Here is a 15,429-nt window from a genome sequence, read left to right on the forward strand (position 1 = left end):
ACCCTGTAAATTCCATCAAGGGATTGAACAACTCCGGATACAGAATTGTTCTCCCTCATCACAAAAAAAAAAAGGAAAATCTCATTAACCTATGGACTCTGAATGGAAGAAAGGACTGACTGCCGAAATCTTTGCCTCAGGTGGAATTTTCCCTATAAAATCCGCTTGTGCCAGGATGGAGGTGTGTGGGTATGGAGGAAATCTCTGCTGAGGCTGACTCCTTGTTGCACCCCGGGCTCAGCACTGTTCTTTCCTTGTGGCTGGCTAGACAGAATTTAACTGCAAAATCAGTATTTTATTTTTTCATTTTAACTTGGCTGGACAAATTTTAATTTATAACAGATATAATGGAAATCCTCAGGCAGATCCATGTGAACGCAGCGTTCCCGTAAACTTCATCAAGGGATTCACCAACTCCGGACACGGAATTGTTCTCCCTCATCTCCAAAAAAAAAGAAAATCTCATTAACCTATGGACTCTGAATGGAAGAAAGGACTGACTGCCGAAATCTTGACCTCAGGTGGAATTTTCCCTATAAAAACCGCTTGTGCCAGGATGAAGGCGTGTGGGCATGGGGGAAACCTCTGCTGAGGCTGACTCCTTGTTGCCCACCCAAGGCTGACCCCGGGCTCGGCTCTGTTCTTTCCTTGTGGCTGGCCAGACAGAATTTGATTGCAAATAAATATTTTAATTTTTTCATTTTAATTCGGCCGGACAAATTTCCCTTTGTAACACAGCGGAGGCGGCGGGGCCCGCGCCGCGAGGGCGCGGCCGAGGCTCTGAGGGAGCCGCCGCCATCTTTCCCCCTCAGCCACGGCGCGGGCTGCGGGAGCAGCCGCCGAGCGCCGAGGAGGCAGCGGAGGCGGCCGGTGCCGCTCGGTGGCGGCGGCAGAGCGGAGCTGCTGGCGCGGAGAGCCAGCACGCTGTCGCAAAGCGGGGACGCACCGCCGGCAAAGCAAAGCCGGAGGCGGCCCCGCCGCCATCTTCGCTCCCCCTCAGGCGCCGCCGCCATCTTTGTTTGTGCCCCCGAGAGGCGGGAACGCGGCCGGAGGGCGGTGGGCGTGGCTCGGCAGGCCACGCCCCTCCCGCGCTGTGGGCGGGCCCGGCGGGCGGGGTCACATGACCGCGGCCCGTGCGCAGCCGGAGCCAACATGGCGGCGGCGGCGGGCGCTGGGGCCGCCGCGCTCGGCGCCGCTCGCCTTTAGGGGCCGCCGAACACCTCCCCGAGCGCCCCGAGCCCCGCCGCGTCCGACATGAGGGAGAAGGGCCGCAAGAAGAAGGGCAGGACCTGGGCAGAGGCCGCCCGGACGGTGCGCGGGGGGGGCGGCGGGGCGGGTCGGAGGCCGCGGGGCGGGCCGGGCGCTCCCGGGGGGTGGCGGCGGGGCGGCCTCGGCCTCCGACCTGGCCCTGCAGGGCCGCGGGTGTGTTTTGACCTGGGCTCCGGTCGCTCCGTGCTTCCCGGCAGGGATTTCCCCGGGAAGCGGCGTGGGGGAGGGATTGGCGCTTGGGTTTGCTCTGGCGAGCGGGGGGAAGGCACAGGCGCGGCCGGGTGAGCGGCACCGGGGATTTGCGGTGTTTGCGGTGGTGTGGCCGTGCCTTCCGTGCAGCTGGACGCGGTCAGGTGCCAGCTGCACATCCTAAAAGGCGATTTTTATCTCCCGGTTTCCCGGCGGGACCGGGTTCCGTGCTGTCCTGTCGCCTGGCTGGCAGTCCCGGTGTGCGCCGGGCACGGAGGGTGGGGAAAAGGGAAGTTGGGAAGCGGGACAGGAATGAGAGAGGAAACGCCACAAGCGCGACCCTGCTGAAACTCCTCTTTCCCAGGTCGGGATAAATCCCCCTCACGGAGAGAGGGAGGAGCTGGGGTTCTAAGAACCCTCCTGGAAGAGGGATCTGTTCAAACAAGACTTGAAAAGTCTGGCTGGGAAGCAAATGTAAATAGAAACCTGCGGCTGAGACTTGCAAGGGATATTTTAATAAATAAATTCATGTGGACCTCGTGTTTACGGCTTGAAAGGCATCAGAAGAGCTGCTGTGTTCAGCAGATGCAGTGCAGTTAGAGGTGTTTAAGAAATAACTTACTGGCTTGCAGGCAGGCACTTTGCTGTCACTCTGGATGTGTTTTTGTGTATCATTTTAACAGTTGCTTTTGAAAGAGCAGTGGCAGGGTCTCCAGTGGAGGGTAGAGGTGGGATCAGCTCTTTTGCAGCCTCTGTGCACTGCTGTCCATCCTCTGAGCCCTTCCAGAATCCACCTAAGGGCTGAACCAGGTATTCTGCCCTCTCACCCCTGCAGGCTGCACGCTGCCCAGAGCTGGGGCACAGGCTGGCACAGGGAGGAAAGGATGGGCAAATCCCTGCCAAAACCCCGCCTTTGGCACATCTGTGTGCCCAGCAGGAATGCCAGAGGACTCTGGTCAAACTGCAGCTCCAGTCTTTTGCTGAGTTTTGGGGCAGAAATCGTGGCTGGGGTTCTTGCTGTGTGCTGGGGTTTTTGGAGGGAAGGTTGTACAGCTGTGCTAAGGAAGGTAAAAGCTCTCAGGTGCCTTGTCCTGCTTTTGGAAGGTGACATAAAACTGTCCCCGAGCTCAGGAGTGGCTCCAGGTGTCCCCTCTGTGTGGAGGTTCCCTCCCTGAGCTCTGAGCTGGCTCTGGGGTGACCCCAAGAGTCACTGAGCTGCAGGGCTGGGCCTGGGGCTCTGCCTGTCACAGGATCAGAGTTCCCAGCTCCTCAGGAACTCTCCAGCCCCTTCCCAGCTCCCTCAGGAACTCTCCAGCCCCTTCCCAGCTCCCTCAGGAACTCTCCATTCCCTTCCCAGCTCCCTCAGGAACTCTCCAGCCCCTTCCCAGCTCCCCCAGGAACTCTCCAGCCCCTTCCCAGCTCCCCCAGGAACTCTCCAGCCCCTTCCCAGCTCCCTCAGGAACTCTCCATTCCCTTCCCAGCTCCCCCAGGAACTCTCCAGCCCCTTCCCAGCTCCTCAGGAACTCTCCAGCCCCTCCCCAGCTCCCTCAGCTGCTCCTCACAAAGATGACTCTCCAGGTGAGCTTGTCCTGGGAATCCCCCCAGCTCCCTGCAGACCTGCCCCAGGTCATCCCAGCTGGATTTTCTGGGGCAGGTCTGTACCTCTGTAGCTCCTGTGCCTCCTCTCCTGCTCTCTCACCTCTGCACTGGTGCTCACAGGTGGTTGAGGCAGCTAAACCAGCAAAACCATTGTTTTTATAATTAACTTCTGGTGCTGATCTCTTCCTGCTCCACTTTCATCCTCCTGGCCGGGAGTTTGGGGTTAGGCGTCCTCCAGTTGTGGGGGGTCATGGCAATGCCCCGAGGTAATTTATTCTTGGATTAACTGAATCCACTGGAGCAGCTCAGAGGGGAGACATGGCAGGGAGGCCGTGGGAGCAGGGAATTCCTTGGAGCTGCAGCTGTGCTGCTGTGGGGAGGTGTGGGGCTGCTGAGTGGGGCAGCAGAGCAGCAGGAGGGGAGGCCAGGCTCCCTGGGAGGGCAGGAAGTCACTGTTGATAAACAGCCCGTTCTCATTTCCTGCCTTGCTCTGCAGCTGCACCGAGCTGGGAGCTGCTGCCCGGGCTGGGACAGGGCCTGGGGTCCCTGCAGCTCCAACCCCACCTGCAGCAGGGGAGGAGCTGCTGCTGCTGCTGGGAGTGCAGGGCGAGAGCAGCACTCAGTGTGTGTTCAGGCCCTGCTGGTGCTGGAGCTGTGCCAGGCTCGGCTGTGATCCTGCACCCAGGGCTGTGCCAGGCTGTGTGTGCACAGCCAGGGGGTTGCCAGGGCTGTGCCCGAGCTCAGGGCCCTGCTCTGGCAGCCCGGGGTCATCAGAGAGCTGGCACTGCTGCCTGCTCACCCCGTGCTGGCAGGGAGAGCGACTGTGGGCTGGGACTGCCTTTAGGCTTGGCTGGGATGTGTTGTCCTGCTGCCTCCCACACCCCCAGTGTGGCACCAGGACGGGGGGATTCTGTCCCTGTGCCCAGGTGAGCTCACCTGCAGAGCTGCCCCAGCCCTGGGGATTCCAGCAGCACAAGGACCTGGAGCTGCTGCAGAGAGCCCAGAGGAGCCCCCAGAGCTGCTGCAGGGCTGGAGCCAGGCTGGGAGAGCTGGGGGGGCTCACCTGGAGAGGAGAAGGATCCAGGCAGAGCTGGGGGGGCTCACCTGGAGAGGAGAAGGATCCAGGGAGAGCTGGGGGGGCTCACCTGGAGAGGAGAAGGATCCAGGGAGAGCTGGGGGGGCTCACCTGGAGAGGAGAAGGATCCAGGCAGAGCTGGGGGGGCTCACCTGGAGAGGAGAAGGATCCAGGGAGAGCTGGGGGGGCTCACCTGGAGAGGAGAAGGATCCAGGGAGAGCTGGGGGGGCTCACCTGGAGAGGAGAAGGATCCAGGGAGAGCTGGGGGGGCTCACCTGGAGAGGAGAAGGATCCAGGGAGAGCTCAGAGCCCCTGGCAGGGCCTGGAGGGGCTCCAGGAGAGCTGCAGAGGGACAGGAGCCAGGGAATGGCTCCCACTGCCAGAGGACAGGGCTGGGTGGGAGATTGGGAATTGGGAATTGTTCCCTGTGAGGGTGATCAGGCCCTGGCACAGTGTGCCCACCCTGGATCCCTGGCAGTGCCCAAGGCCAGGTTGGACACTGGGAGCAGCTGGGACAGTGGAAGTGTCCCTGCCATGGCACTGGGTGAGCTGTAATTCCATGGTCACACCATGGTGTCCAGCAGGGCTGGGGTGCCCTGGTTGCACTGCTGACAGGACTGGGGTTGGCAGCACAGAACTCTGTGGGGTGTTCTGGCTGCTCAGTCCTGGCATTGCTGCTCTTCCTCTCCCCGTGTTCAGCGCCAGGGCAGAGCAGAGTGCTCCCTGCTGTCCCTGCCCTGCCCTGGTGGCTCTGGGGTGGTGCCACAGGGACCTGTCTCCTCCCCATTCCTGGCTGGAAGCCCCAGTGAGGGGCAGCTGCTGCAGCCTGGGAGTGCCAGGATGGTTTAGGGGGAAGGGACCTTCAACCTCACCCAGTGCCAGCCCTGCCATGGCAGGGGCACCTCCCACTGTCCCAGTGCTCCCAGCCCCAGTGTCCAGCCTGGCCCTGGGCAGAGCTAAAGGACAAAGCAGGGATTTATTAAAATGATCTCCTCCATGGGTCCACCTCGGGCAGCACCAGAGCCCAGCCAGGGCTGCACCCAAATGACCCAAAATGGTCCCAAAATGCACGAGCGCTCCCGGGGCTCTCCCTGGGATCAGTTTTGCTCCATTGGCACCTTGGAGCTCATTGTCCCATTCCAGCTTTAGCCCATCAGTCCCATCCTTGTTTTTCTCTCTTTATTCCATGTTGTTTGTGCTCCTGGGCTGAGATTTGGATCATTTGTCCTTGGTGCCCAGCTGGAGCAGGAATTGTTTTGTCTCCCTGCTCTGTGCAGAGAGCTCACCATCATCATGAAGCCCAGACCCACAGACCAAAGCAGCACAGAATGTGAAAAATACAAAATCCAAAGCCTGAGGCATCATGGGCACCTTGTGCCAGGGCCTGCCCGCCCTCCCAGCCAACATCCCAGTATCCCATCCATCCCAGCCCTTCCTCCCTGTGTGCTCCTACTCCATCCCATGGAAATTCTCTCTCCATCTTTCCTGTTCTCCCCTCGAGGCCCTGCAGGGCCACACTGAGGTCACCCCAGAGCTTCCCTTCTCCAGGAGAACAATCCCAGCTCTCCCAGCCTTGTGTCCAGCAGAGCTGCTCCGTCCCTCTGATCACCTTGGTGCCTCCTCTGGACTTGCTCCACAGGTCACTCCTCCCTGACTGTTCCATGGGAAACATCTGGAGGCAGCTGTGGAGCACAGCTGGCTCCTCCTGGAGAACCTGCCAAGGGCTTTTCACTTCTCAGGGAGGTGTTGCACAAGGTGGTGCTGGACAAGGCTCAGGGATTCATCCCAGTTTGTGGGATGAGCTGATAGCTGGAGCTGGTCAAGGCTTCCTGCATTTTTTTCTGGAGGGGATCGTTTGTTGCTCTGTTGGGCTTCTTGGTGGTGCTTTGTTTTGTTTTTAAGGCCCTGGGGATTATCACAGCTCCTTCCCTGTTCCCAGGCTGTGGCCAGGGATGAATTTCCAAGGCAGAGACAGAGCTGAGGCGAGGGCTGCTCTGTCACAACTGTAAAATGCCTTTGCAGAGGTTTCTGAAGGCCAGGTTAGGTGGTGGCCACAACTCTGGGGGCTGAGGCACTGTCTGGTGTCCTCCCAGCAAGTGACAGGGCTCCGTGTCTGCTGCCAGGGAATTACCTTGGCACTGCTTCCAGGGAAACAGGCTCCTGGCTGAGCAGGGCTTGGCACAGACCCTGTCACATGTGCATGGAGAAGGGCACTTTGCTTCACTCCTCACTCACACACATCCCCAATCAGCTGCAGCTCTTGCATGTATTTTTCCTGATTTTTTTTTTTCCCAAGTTTTTCCTGGAGATTTCTGTTCTGGGGGCAGCTCTGGGCCCCTCCTGGCAGGAGAGACCTGGAGGGGCTGGAGCGTGTCCAGGAAAGGGAATGGAGCCCCAGGAGGGGCTGGGGGAGCTGGGAAGAGGCTGGAGAGTTCCTGAGGGAGCTGGGAAGGGGCTGGAGAGTTCCTGAGGGAGCTGGGAAGGGGCTGGAGAGTTCCTGAGGAGCTGGGAAGGGAATGGAGAGTTCCTGAGGAGCTGGGAAGGGGCTGGAGAGTTCCTGAGGGAGCTGGGAAGGGACTGGAGAGTTCCTGAGGAGCTGGGAAGGGGCTGGAGAGTTCCTGAGGGAGCTGGGAAGGGAATGGAGAGTTCCTGAGGGAGCTGGGAAGGGAATGGAGAGTTCCTGGGGGAGCTGGGAAGGGGCTGGAGAGTTCCTGAGGGAGCTGGGAAGGGAATGGAGAGTTCCTGAGGGAGCTGGGAAGGGAATGGAGAGTTCCTGGGGGAGCTGGGAAGGGGCTGGAGAATTCCTGAGGAGCTGGGAAGGGGCTGGAGAGTTCCTGAGGAGCTGGGAAGGGGCTGGAGAGTTCCTGAGGAGCTGGGAAGGGGCTGAGCCTGGAGCAAAGGAGGCTCAGGGGGACCTTGTGGCTCTCACAGCTCCTGCCAGGAGGGGACAGCCAGGGGGGGTCGGGTTCTGCTCCAGGAACAGGGACAGGACAAGGGGAAATGGGCTCAGGCTGGGCCAGGGCAGGCTCAGGGTGGGCAGCAGCAGGAATTTCTGCCTGGAAAGGGAGCTCAGGCCTTGGCACTGCCCAGGGAGGGTTGGAGTGCCCATCCCTGGAGGTGTCCAGGGAATTCCTGGATGTGGCACTCAGAGCTCTGGGCACAGCTGGAGTGGATGGGCTGGGAGGGTTTTTCCAGCCTCAGGGATCCTGGGATTCTGCAATTTCCCAGTCAAGCCAGATTGCAGGTGTGAGCTCAGCTTCATCCTCTGACACCTGAACTCCTGCTCCCAGGAGCTGCAGTGAGCTGAAATCTGCTTTAAGCTCATCCTGGGCATCTCTAACAGACAAATAGAAGCTTAAAAATGGTTCCTGTGTGGACACAGAACTTGTGAGGGATGAGGTGGAAGTGTAATCCCCTCTAATGGCTGGAGCAAAGCAGCAGACTACCAAATCCTCCTTCCAGTCACAATAATCCAATTATTGGCCTGCTGTTTGAAACACTAATTTCCAAGTTCCTTTGCTCCTGCTGGGAATTTTAACCCCTTGAAGGGCTCTGGGAGTTGCTGCAGATGCCATCCCCACAGCCGTGGGTGTTGGAGCTCAGTGGAGCCCATTTCTCATCTTTGGGGTGCCCGGCTGAGGTGGGGCTCCTTTGATTGCTGTTACAAGCACAATTAGCAGCACAGCACTTTAACAGCTGCCCCAGGGCCTGGCTCTGGGCTGGGCAGGGCAGCCCAGCTTTCCCAGAGTGTCAGAAGCCCAGGTGGAGCTGTGGGTTGCTCTTCACCACTGCCGTGTTCCAGGAGAGAAATTCAGTGCTGGTGAAGCACCCCAGAGACATTCTCTGTATTTCACAGAGCCACAGAAGAGCTGGGCTTGGAAAGGACCTGAAAGCTGGTCTCATGCCATGGCAGGGACTCCTCCCACTGTCCCAGGTGTTGCCAGCCTGGCCCTGGGCACTGCCAGGATCCAGGGGCAGCCCCAGCTGCTCTGGGAACTCCAGCCCAGCCCCTCCCCACCCTCACAGGCAGCAATTTCCTTTTTTAGGGCCATAAATGTACTGTAGGTGTGGATTTTACCACAGAACTCAGCCACACTTCTGCTTTATTGCGAGAAATGATACTCAGTTTTTAAAATTTTCAAAGGTTTATTAAAACCTTATCAAAAATACAACAGCAGACCGAATAGAGATAATAGGCACTGGGAGCAGAGGATTTTTCTCACCATGTGCTCACCCACACAATGGAGGTTTTGCCTTTTAACCCTTTAGCCCCTCTCAAAGTTCTGTCCATGCACTCCTTCACTGTCCAGTGATGGAGATCACTGCCTTAAATCTTGCTTGGAGGTCAGTGGGATTGCCATAGTGACAATCCCACCCTCCCAAATGTCCCAAACCCAGGGCGCCACTGATAGCAGCACAAGAAGGGTAAAACATAACTAGAAATCTATAAAACTTCTCCAAATATATGCATGCTATTTGCCTTTGAATTGTGAGAGTCAGCCATGGCATCACTGATCTGTCACAGTCTGGTGCATGTGATTTTGGTAGAAGGGGTAAGACATAACTATAAGTCTATAAAACTTCTCCTATCATAAATAGTTGATATTTGCCTTTTAATTTGTGAGTGTCAATCATGGCATCACTCATCTGTCACAGTCTGGTTTGTGTGATTTTGGTAGAAGAGATAAAACATAATTATAAATCTATAAAACTTCTCCTAACAAAAATAGTTAATATTTGCCTTTTAATTTGTGAGAGTCAGCCATGGCATCACTCACCTGTCACAGTTTGTGTGATTTTAGCGAGGGGGGATAGAGCATAACTATTAATCTATAAAACTTCTAACGTATACATGATACTTGCCTTTGAATTATGAGAGTCAGCCATGGCATCACTCATCTGTCACAGTTCGTGTGATTTTAGCAAGGGGGATAAAACATAACTATAAATCTACAAAACTTCTAACATATATACATGATATTTTCCTTTTAATTGTGAGAGTCAGCCATGGCATCACTCATCTGTCACAGTCTGGTGCCTGTGATTTTGGTAGAAGGGATAAGATGTAACTATAAATCTATAAAACTTCTCCAAAAAAAAAAAAACCCTTAAATATTTGCCTTGTAATTTATGAGAGTCAGCCATGGCATCACTCACCTGTCACAGTTTGTGTGATTTTAGCAAGGGGGGATAGAGCATAACTATTAATCTATAAAACTTCTAACATATACATGATATTTGCCTCTGAATTGTGAGAGGCATGGCTTGACTGATCTGTCACAGTCTGGTTTGTGTGATTTTGGTAGAAGGGGTAAAACATAACTATGAATATATACAAATTCTCCTAACCTGTATACATGATATTTACCTTTGAATTATGAGAGTCAGCCATGGCTTTACTGATCTGTCGCAGTGTGGTTGGTGTGATTTTGGTAGAAGAGGTAAAACATAACTATGAATATATACAAATTCTCCTAACCTGTATACATGATATTTACCTTTGAATTATGGGAGTCAGCCATGGCATCACTCTTCTGTCGCAGTGTGGTTGGTGTGATTTTGGGGCTGCTGCAGCTCCTGCTCCCCTGCAGCCCCTGAGCAGTGCAGGAAAGGCCCCAGAGGCAGCGATGTGTGCTGGGTTTAAAACCCCAGCGTTGGTTTGGAGCTCGGGGGTGGCTGTGCCCACCCCTGCCACGGCCCTTGCAGCACCTGCAGGACGTGGAAATGCACCTGGAGGCTGCAGCAGCAGCACTCGGGTGCTGGGACAGGTAAATCATGAAATTATTCTATTCAATTCAATTATTCTGTTCAATTATTCTATTAAATGTGCTTGGATGTGCTCTCAGGGGGGGTTTGTGATTTCCTCTGCCAGATGTGATTGGCAGGGCCAGAAGTGATTCCTTGGCTAAATCCAAGTCCTTTTCCCTTCTTGCCTTTCTCTGGGTTCTGCCCAGTCGGTCCCTGGGTGGTTTTGAGCTCCCTTTGCAGGTGTTGTGCTTCAGGGTCAGCCTTTCTTCTTCACCCTGCTCTGACGTGATGCATCCGAGTCTTCATCAGGAGCAGAATCATCCTTGGGTCTTCTTCTGCCTCTGCTGGTCCCGTGGTTGTTTTGTCCCATGGCGTGTTTGTGAAAAGAGGGAAATTCAAACTGCACAGGCCCCGGTGTGGCACAGGCTGTGATGATGTTGTGAAAATTCAAATTGTGCAGATCCCAGTGTGGCACAGGCTGAGATGTTGTTGTGAAAATTTAAATTGTGCAGATCCCAGTGTGGCACAGGCTGAGATGTTGTTGTGAAAATTCAAATTGTGCAGGCCCCAGTGTGGCACAGGCTGAGATGTTGTTGTGAAAATTCAAATTGTGCAGATCCCAGTGTGGCACAGGCTGAGATGTTGTTGTGAAAATTCAAATTGTGCAGGCCCCAGTGTGGCACAGGCTGTGATGATGTTGTGAAAATTCAAATTGTGCAGATCCCAGTGTGGCACAGGCTGAGATGTTTTTGTGATGTTGTGAAAATTCAAATTGTGCAGGCCTCGGTGTGGCACAGGCTGAGATGTTGTTGTGAAAATTTAAATTGTGCAGGCCCCAGTGTGGCACAGGCTGAGATGAGGATGTGAAAATTCAAATTGTGCAGGCTCCAGTGTGGCACAGGCTGAGATGATGTTGTGAAAATTCAAATTGTGCAGGCTCCAGTGTGGCACAGGCTGAGATGAGGATGTGAAAATTCAAATTGTGCAGGCTCCAGTGTGGCACAGGCTGAGATGATGTTGTGAAAATTCAAATTGTGCAGGCCTCGGTGTGGCACAGGCTGAGATTTTCTTGTGATGTTGTGAAAATTCAAATTGTGCAGGCCCCAGTGTGGAACAGGCTGAGATGATGCTGTGAAAATTCAAATTGTGCAGGCCCAGGTGGCCTGGTCCTCACACCAGAGTGCTTGAGGTGTAGATCTGCTTTTTCTATGATTTTCCGTTTTTCTGCTTCTCTGGCTCTGTGTGGAGGAGCAGGAATGGAGGGCCAGGAGTGTTGGAGTTCTGGGCAGAGCTGAACCTGTGAACTTCTCTCTTTGGGGCACGTGAAAACTTTATTTTCAGAGCACAGCTGGGACCTGTGTGCTCTCCTCAGGCTCTTATGCCCAGTGTAATGGATATTTGGCATAATATCCACGTTACTGATGTTCTGACAGCTGGATATCCCTGCCAGGGATGGTGGTACTGTCCCTGCAGGAGCCTGGGTACACAAGTTCCTTGTGTTTCACTGCATCCTGAGTTCAAAACTGATTTCATGAGATGGCTTGGGAAAAACCATCCCATTCCTTCTGACCAGTCCTGCAGTTTGTGTTCTTTTATTGGGAAAAACCATCCCATTCCTTCTGACCAGTCCTGCAGTTTGTGTTCTTTTATTGGGAAAAACCATCCCATTCCTTCTCACCGTTCCTGCAGTTTGTGTTCTTTTATTGAGAAAAACCATCCCATTCCTTCTGACCAGTCTTGCAGTTTGTGGAATTTTATTGGGAAGAACTATCTTATTCTTTTTTCTCACCAGTCCTGCAGTTTGTGTTCTTTCTTTCCTCCTTTCTGTGTGTGGAAATTGGAATTTACTCTCCAGCCTCTTGCAAGAAGCAGCAAGAAATATTGTCCCTCCCAGTTTCCCTGAGCTCAGCCTGTCCCGTGGAGCTGGGACAGCTGGGGACAGCAGGATAACCCCTGGGACAGCAGAGGGATCCTGGCACAGGGTGCACAAACATGGTTTGAGCTGTGAGCACTTCTGGGGGCTGTGGAGAGGGTCCAGGGGAAGCCCAGGTGAGCCCACCTGCAGAGCTGCCCCAGCCCTGGGGATTCCAGCAGCACAAGGACCTGGAGCTGCTGCAGAGAGCCCAGAGGAGCCCCCAGAGCTGCTGCAGGGCTGGAGCCAGGCTGGGAGAGCTGGGGGGGCTCACCTGGAGAGGAGAAGGATCCAGGGAGAGCTGGGGGGGCTCACCTGGAGAGGAGAAGGATCCAGGGAGAGCTGGGGGGGCTCACCTGGAGAGGAGAAGGATCCAGGCAGAGCTGGGGGGGCTCACCTGGAGAGGAGAAGGATCCAGGCAGAGCTGGGGGGGCTCACCTGGAGAGGAGAAGGATCCAGGCAGAGCTGGGGGGGCTCACCTGGAGAGGAGAAGGATCCAGGGAGAGCTCAGAGCCCCTGGCAGGGCCTGGAGGGGCTCCAGGAGAGCTGCAGAGGGACTGGGGACAAGGATGGAGGGACAGGAGCCAGAGAATGGCTCCCAGTGCCAGAGGGCAGGGCTGGATGGGAGATTGGGAATTGGGAATTCCTGGCTGGGATGGAATTCCCAGAGCAGCTGTGGCTGCCCCTGGATCCCTGGCAGTGCCCAAGGCCAGGTTGGACAGGGCTTGGAGCCTTTGCCCATAAAGCTGATCCCATTCCAAGCCCTGCCATGGGGCTCCTTTGGCTGTCCCTGGCTGCTCCAAGGAGCTGCCGTTAGGGCAGTGTGGAATAAAGGATTCACAGAGGATTAAATCCCCCTGAGCTCAATAATGTCAGATTTAAAGCATTAACTCAGCCCATCACTGGCAAAGCCTGCTTCCCTCTGGTGGGAGTCTTTCAGAGGCAGGGACAGGAGTCAGAGTCCCCCTGCTCTGTTCCCACCTGAGCTGCACATCCCAGTTCCTGCTGGGGAGCTGAACCCCAGGCTTGTTCAGAGGGCAGCCAGGAGACTTGTCCCAGCTCAGCAGTGGGTTTATCCTTCAGGCAGGGACATTTTCACTCATGTGTGACCTGGGATGGTTTATCCTCTCCTAATTTAGCCCCTGTTTGGAGAGGCAGCTGAGGTACCTTGTGAGTGTGTGACTTTGGGGCTCTCAGGGACTCTCAGCCCACCAGGGAGGCTCAGCAGTGCCCTGGCTCTTCCAGTGCCTCATGGGGGCTTGAAATGCTTCAGGTGTTGCTTTTCCTTATTTTTATGTGCTGGGAGGGTTGGAGGGGCTTCCCTTCCCTTGTGCTCTTGCTGTCAAATAGTGATTCTGCAAGGAGGACTTTCAGTACAAGGGTTTGGTGTTAGATGAGCCCTTCAGTAACAAACTGGTTTTATTTACAGTCTCCACACACAGTGCACTTCCCTTTACAGGGCAGCAAATGTCCTTCAAATGTCATTTGTTGTGACAGTGCAGGCCACTGAGGCTTCCTGTCCATCTCTGAGCTGTTGTTCTCTCAAGGCCTGTGGGCAGCTTTGTGTTTTCCAGCCTTAAAAGGAAGGGATGAGGGCTGAGGTTTCCCCTGTGCTGCAGAGGGGAAGGAATGGGGAGAGCAGAGAGAAAGAGCTGGGTTGGCTCCAGGTGTTTGGGGGCACCTTTATCCTCAGGGCAGGACCTGAGGTGGCACTCAGGGCTCTGGGCTGGGACAGGTTGGACTGGGTGATCCCAGGGGCCTTTTCCAGCCTCAGTGATGCCAGGACTGTGCCAGCCCTGCCCTTGCTCTGTCTCCAGCACCCTCGAGGGTGTGGAGCTGCTTGGCAAACACCATCATGAAGCTTTTCTTCGTTAAACGAGGAGGTGATGCTGTTCTGAGCTGGGATTTTATCCCTGATCCCACGTCCCACTGTGGTGGTGCAGCCTGGGGAAGGAGCTGTGCCAGGGGTGTGGGAACCCCTCCAAGCCCATCAGGACACTTTGGACACTCTGAACACCCCACAGGAGCTCAGTGCCCCAGGGGACATTCAGGCATTTGGGACAAACAGTGTTTCCCCCATTCAGAAAACCTGTAAGAATCAGAGAGTCATTTGGGCTGAAAAGGAAGTTTGTGGTTATCAGGTCTAATCATTAATTCAGCTCTGCCAAGTCCACCACTAAACCGTGTCCCTGACAGCCACATTTTGTGTCTTTTGAATACTTGGAGGCATGGTGACTCCCCCACTTCCCTGGGCATCCTGTTCCAGTGCCCAGCAATCATTTCTGTGTGAAATTCTCTCCTGCTACTCCATCTAAACCTTCCCTGGAGCAACTGGATGTCATTTCCTCTTGTCCTCTAGCTGGGAGAAGGGACCAAACCCCACCTTTTGACAGCCTTCTTTCAGCTGGTTGTAAGGAGTAATAATAATGATAATAATGATAATAATAGTGCCCTCCCCTCCTCCAGGCTAAGCCAGCCCAGCTCTTTCAGCTGCTCCTCGTGAGACTTTGCTCCTGCTCCTTTGCCAGCTCTGCTGCCCTTCCCTAGCAAAGCTGCTGGCAGGGAGCTCAGGGAAGCAGCGTGGCTGGGTTTGGGCCAAACTGTGCCAAACCTTTGCCAGGTGGCAGCGGAGGTTTGGCTTCCTCAGGAAGTGACTGTGAAGCAAATTCAAGCTTAAGCTATTTGTCAGCATTTTTCAGCATCAGGGTCCCCTGACAGAGTCACTCGGTAGGCACAAATCAAAGATTTTTCACTTAAATCCAGGGGCAGTGAGCACATCACAAGCACCAGTCGTGAGGAGTTAAGTGGAGTGTGGTATGGAAAAACTTTAATATAGAAAATTTTTAATTTTTTTACTATAGGGCACTCAGAAGAAAACATAAGGTAAACAAAGTGACTCAGAGCTGACTTCAAGTTGTTCCTAGAAGTATTTAGTGTAATTTGAAACCAAACTGCTAGTTAGTTCATGTGGACTTTTCCACATATTCCTGTGGAAGGTTTTTGGAGATAATTTGAGCAGGTCACCGTGCTTCACATTAAGAAAAAAACCCCAAAAGAACAAAGCAAACAAAGCAGGTTTTGATCTGGATTAAGCACAACTGGTTGCCAGAGGAGGCTGAGCCTAGCAAAAAGAAACCAGAAATTACAAATACGTCCAAGGAACAGAAGTAGCAGTGTACCAGCAAATCTTGGCTCAGTCGGTGAGCAGCAGCAAAGTGCAGCACCACGCTCTGAGAAGGGCCAAAATCCCTGGCAGCCTGGACTCAGCCAGACTCAGTGGCAGCAGCAGAGGTGGCTTTGCCATGGCAGAAATTCTGGGAGCTCCTGGTGGTGCCCTGCTGTGCCCCCTGCCCGGGCAGGAGGGGTGGGCATGGCTTCTCTTGGGGGTTTCCTCGTGGAGCTTTGGGGCTCCTGTGCAGCTGTGGGACCCTGACCTCCTCCCTGCCTGCTCTGGCTTCTTTTGGGATCTTCTTTGTGGGGCTCCTGTGCAGCTTTGGGACCCTGACCTCCTCCCTGCCTGCTCTGGCTTCTTTTGGGATGATCTTTGTGGGGCTCCTGTGCAGCTTTGGGACCCTGACCTCATCCCTGCCTGCTCTGGCTTCTTTTGGGATCTTTGTGGTTCTCCTGTGTAGCTGTG

The 15,429-nt window shown here is 54.7% G+C and overlaps 1 protein-coding gene across 1 annotated transcript in view; it reads left to right on the plus strand.

Moving 5' to 3' along the window:
- Positions 1-1,146: 1,146 nt before the first annotated feature.
- ASXL2 (ASXL transcriptional regulator 2) overlaps positions 1,147-15,429 on the plus strand; it is a 57,129-nt gene continuing 42,846 nt past the window's right edge. Inside the window, exon 1 of the mRNA XM_077782497.1 lies at positions 1,147-1,311. Coding sequence (XP_077638623.1) covers positions 1,255-1,311 — 57 coding nt within the window. The 5' untranslated portion in view covers positions 1,147-1,254. The remainder of the gene's footprint in view (positions 1,312-15,429) is intronic.

This window comes from Lonchura striata, chromosome 3 (genome assembly GCF_046129695.1).
Source record: "Lonchura striata isolate bLonStr1 chromosome 3, bLonStr1.mat, whole genome shotgun sequence".
NCBI classification, from domain to species: Eukaryota; Metazoa; Chordata; class Aves; order Passeriformes; family Estrildidae; genus Lonchura; species Lonchura striata.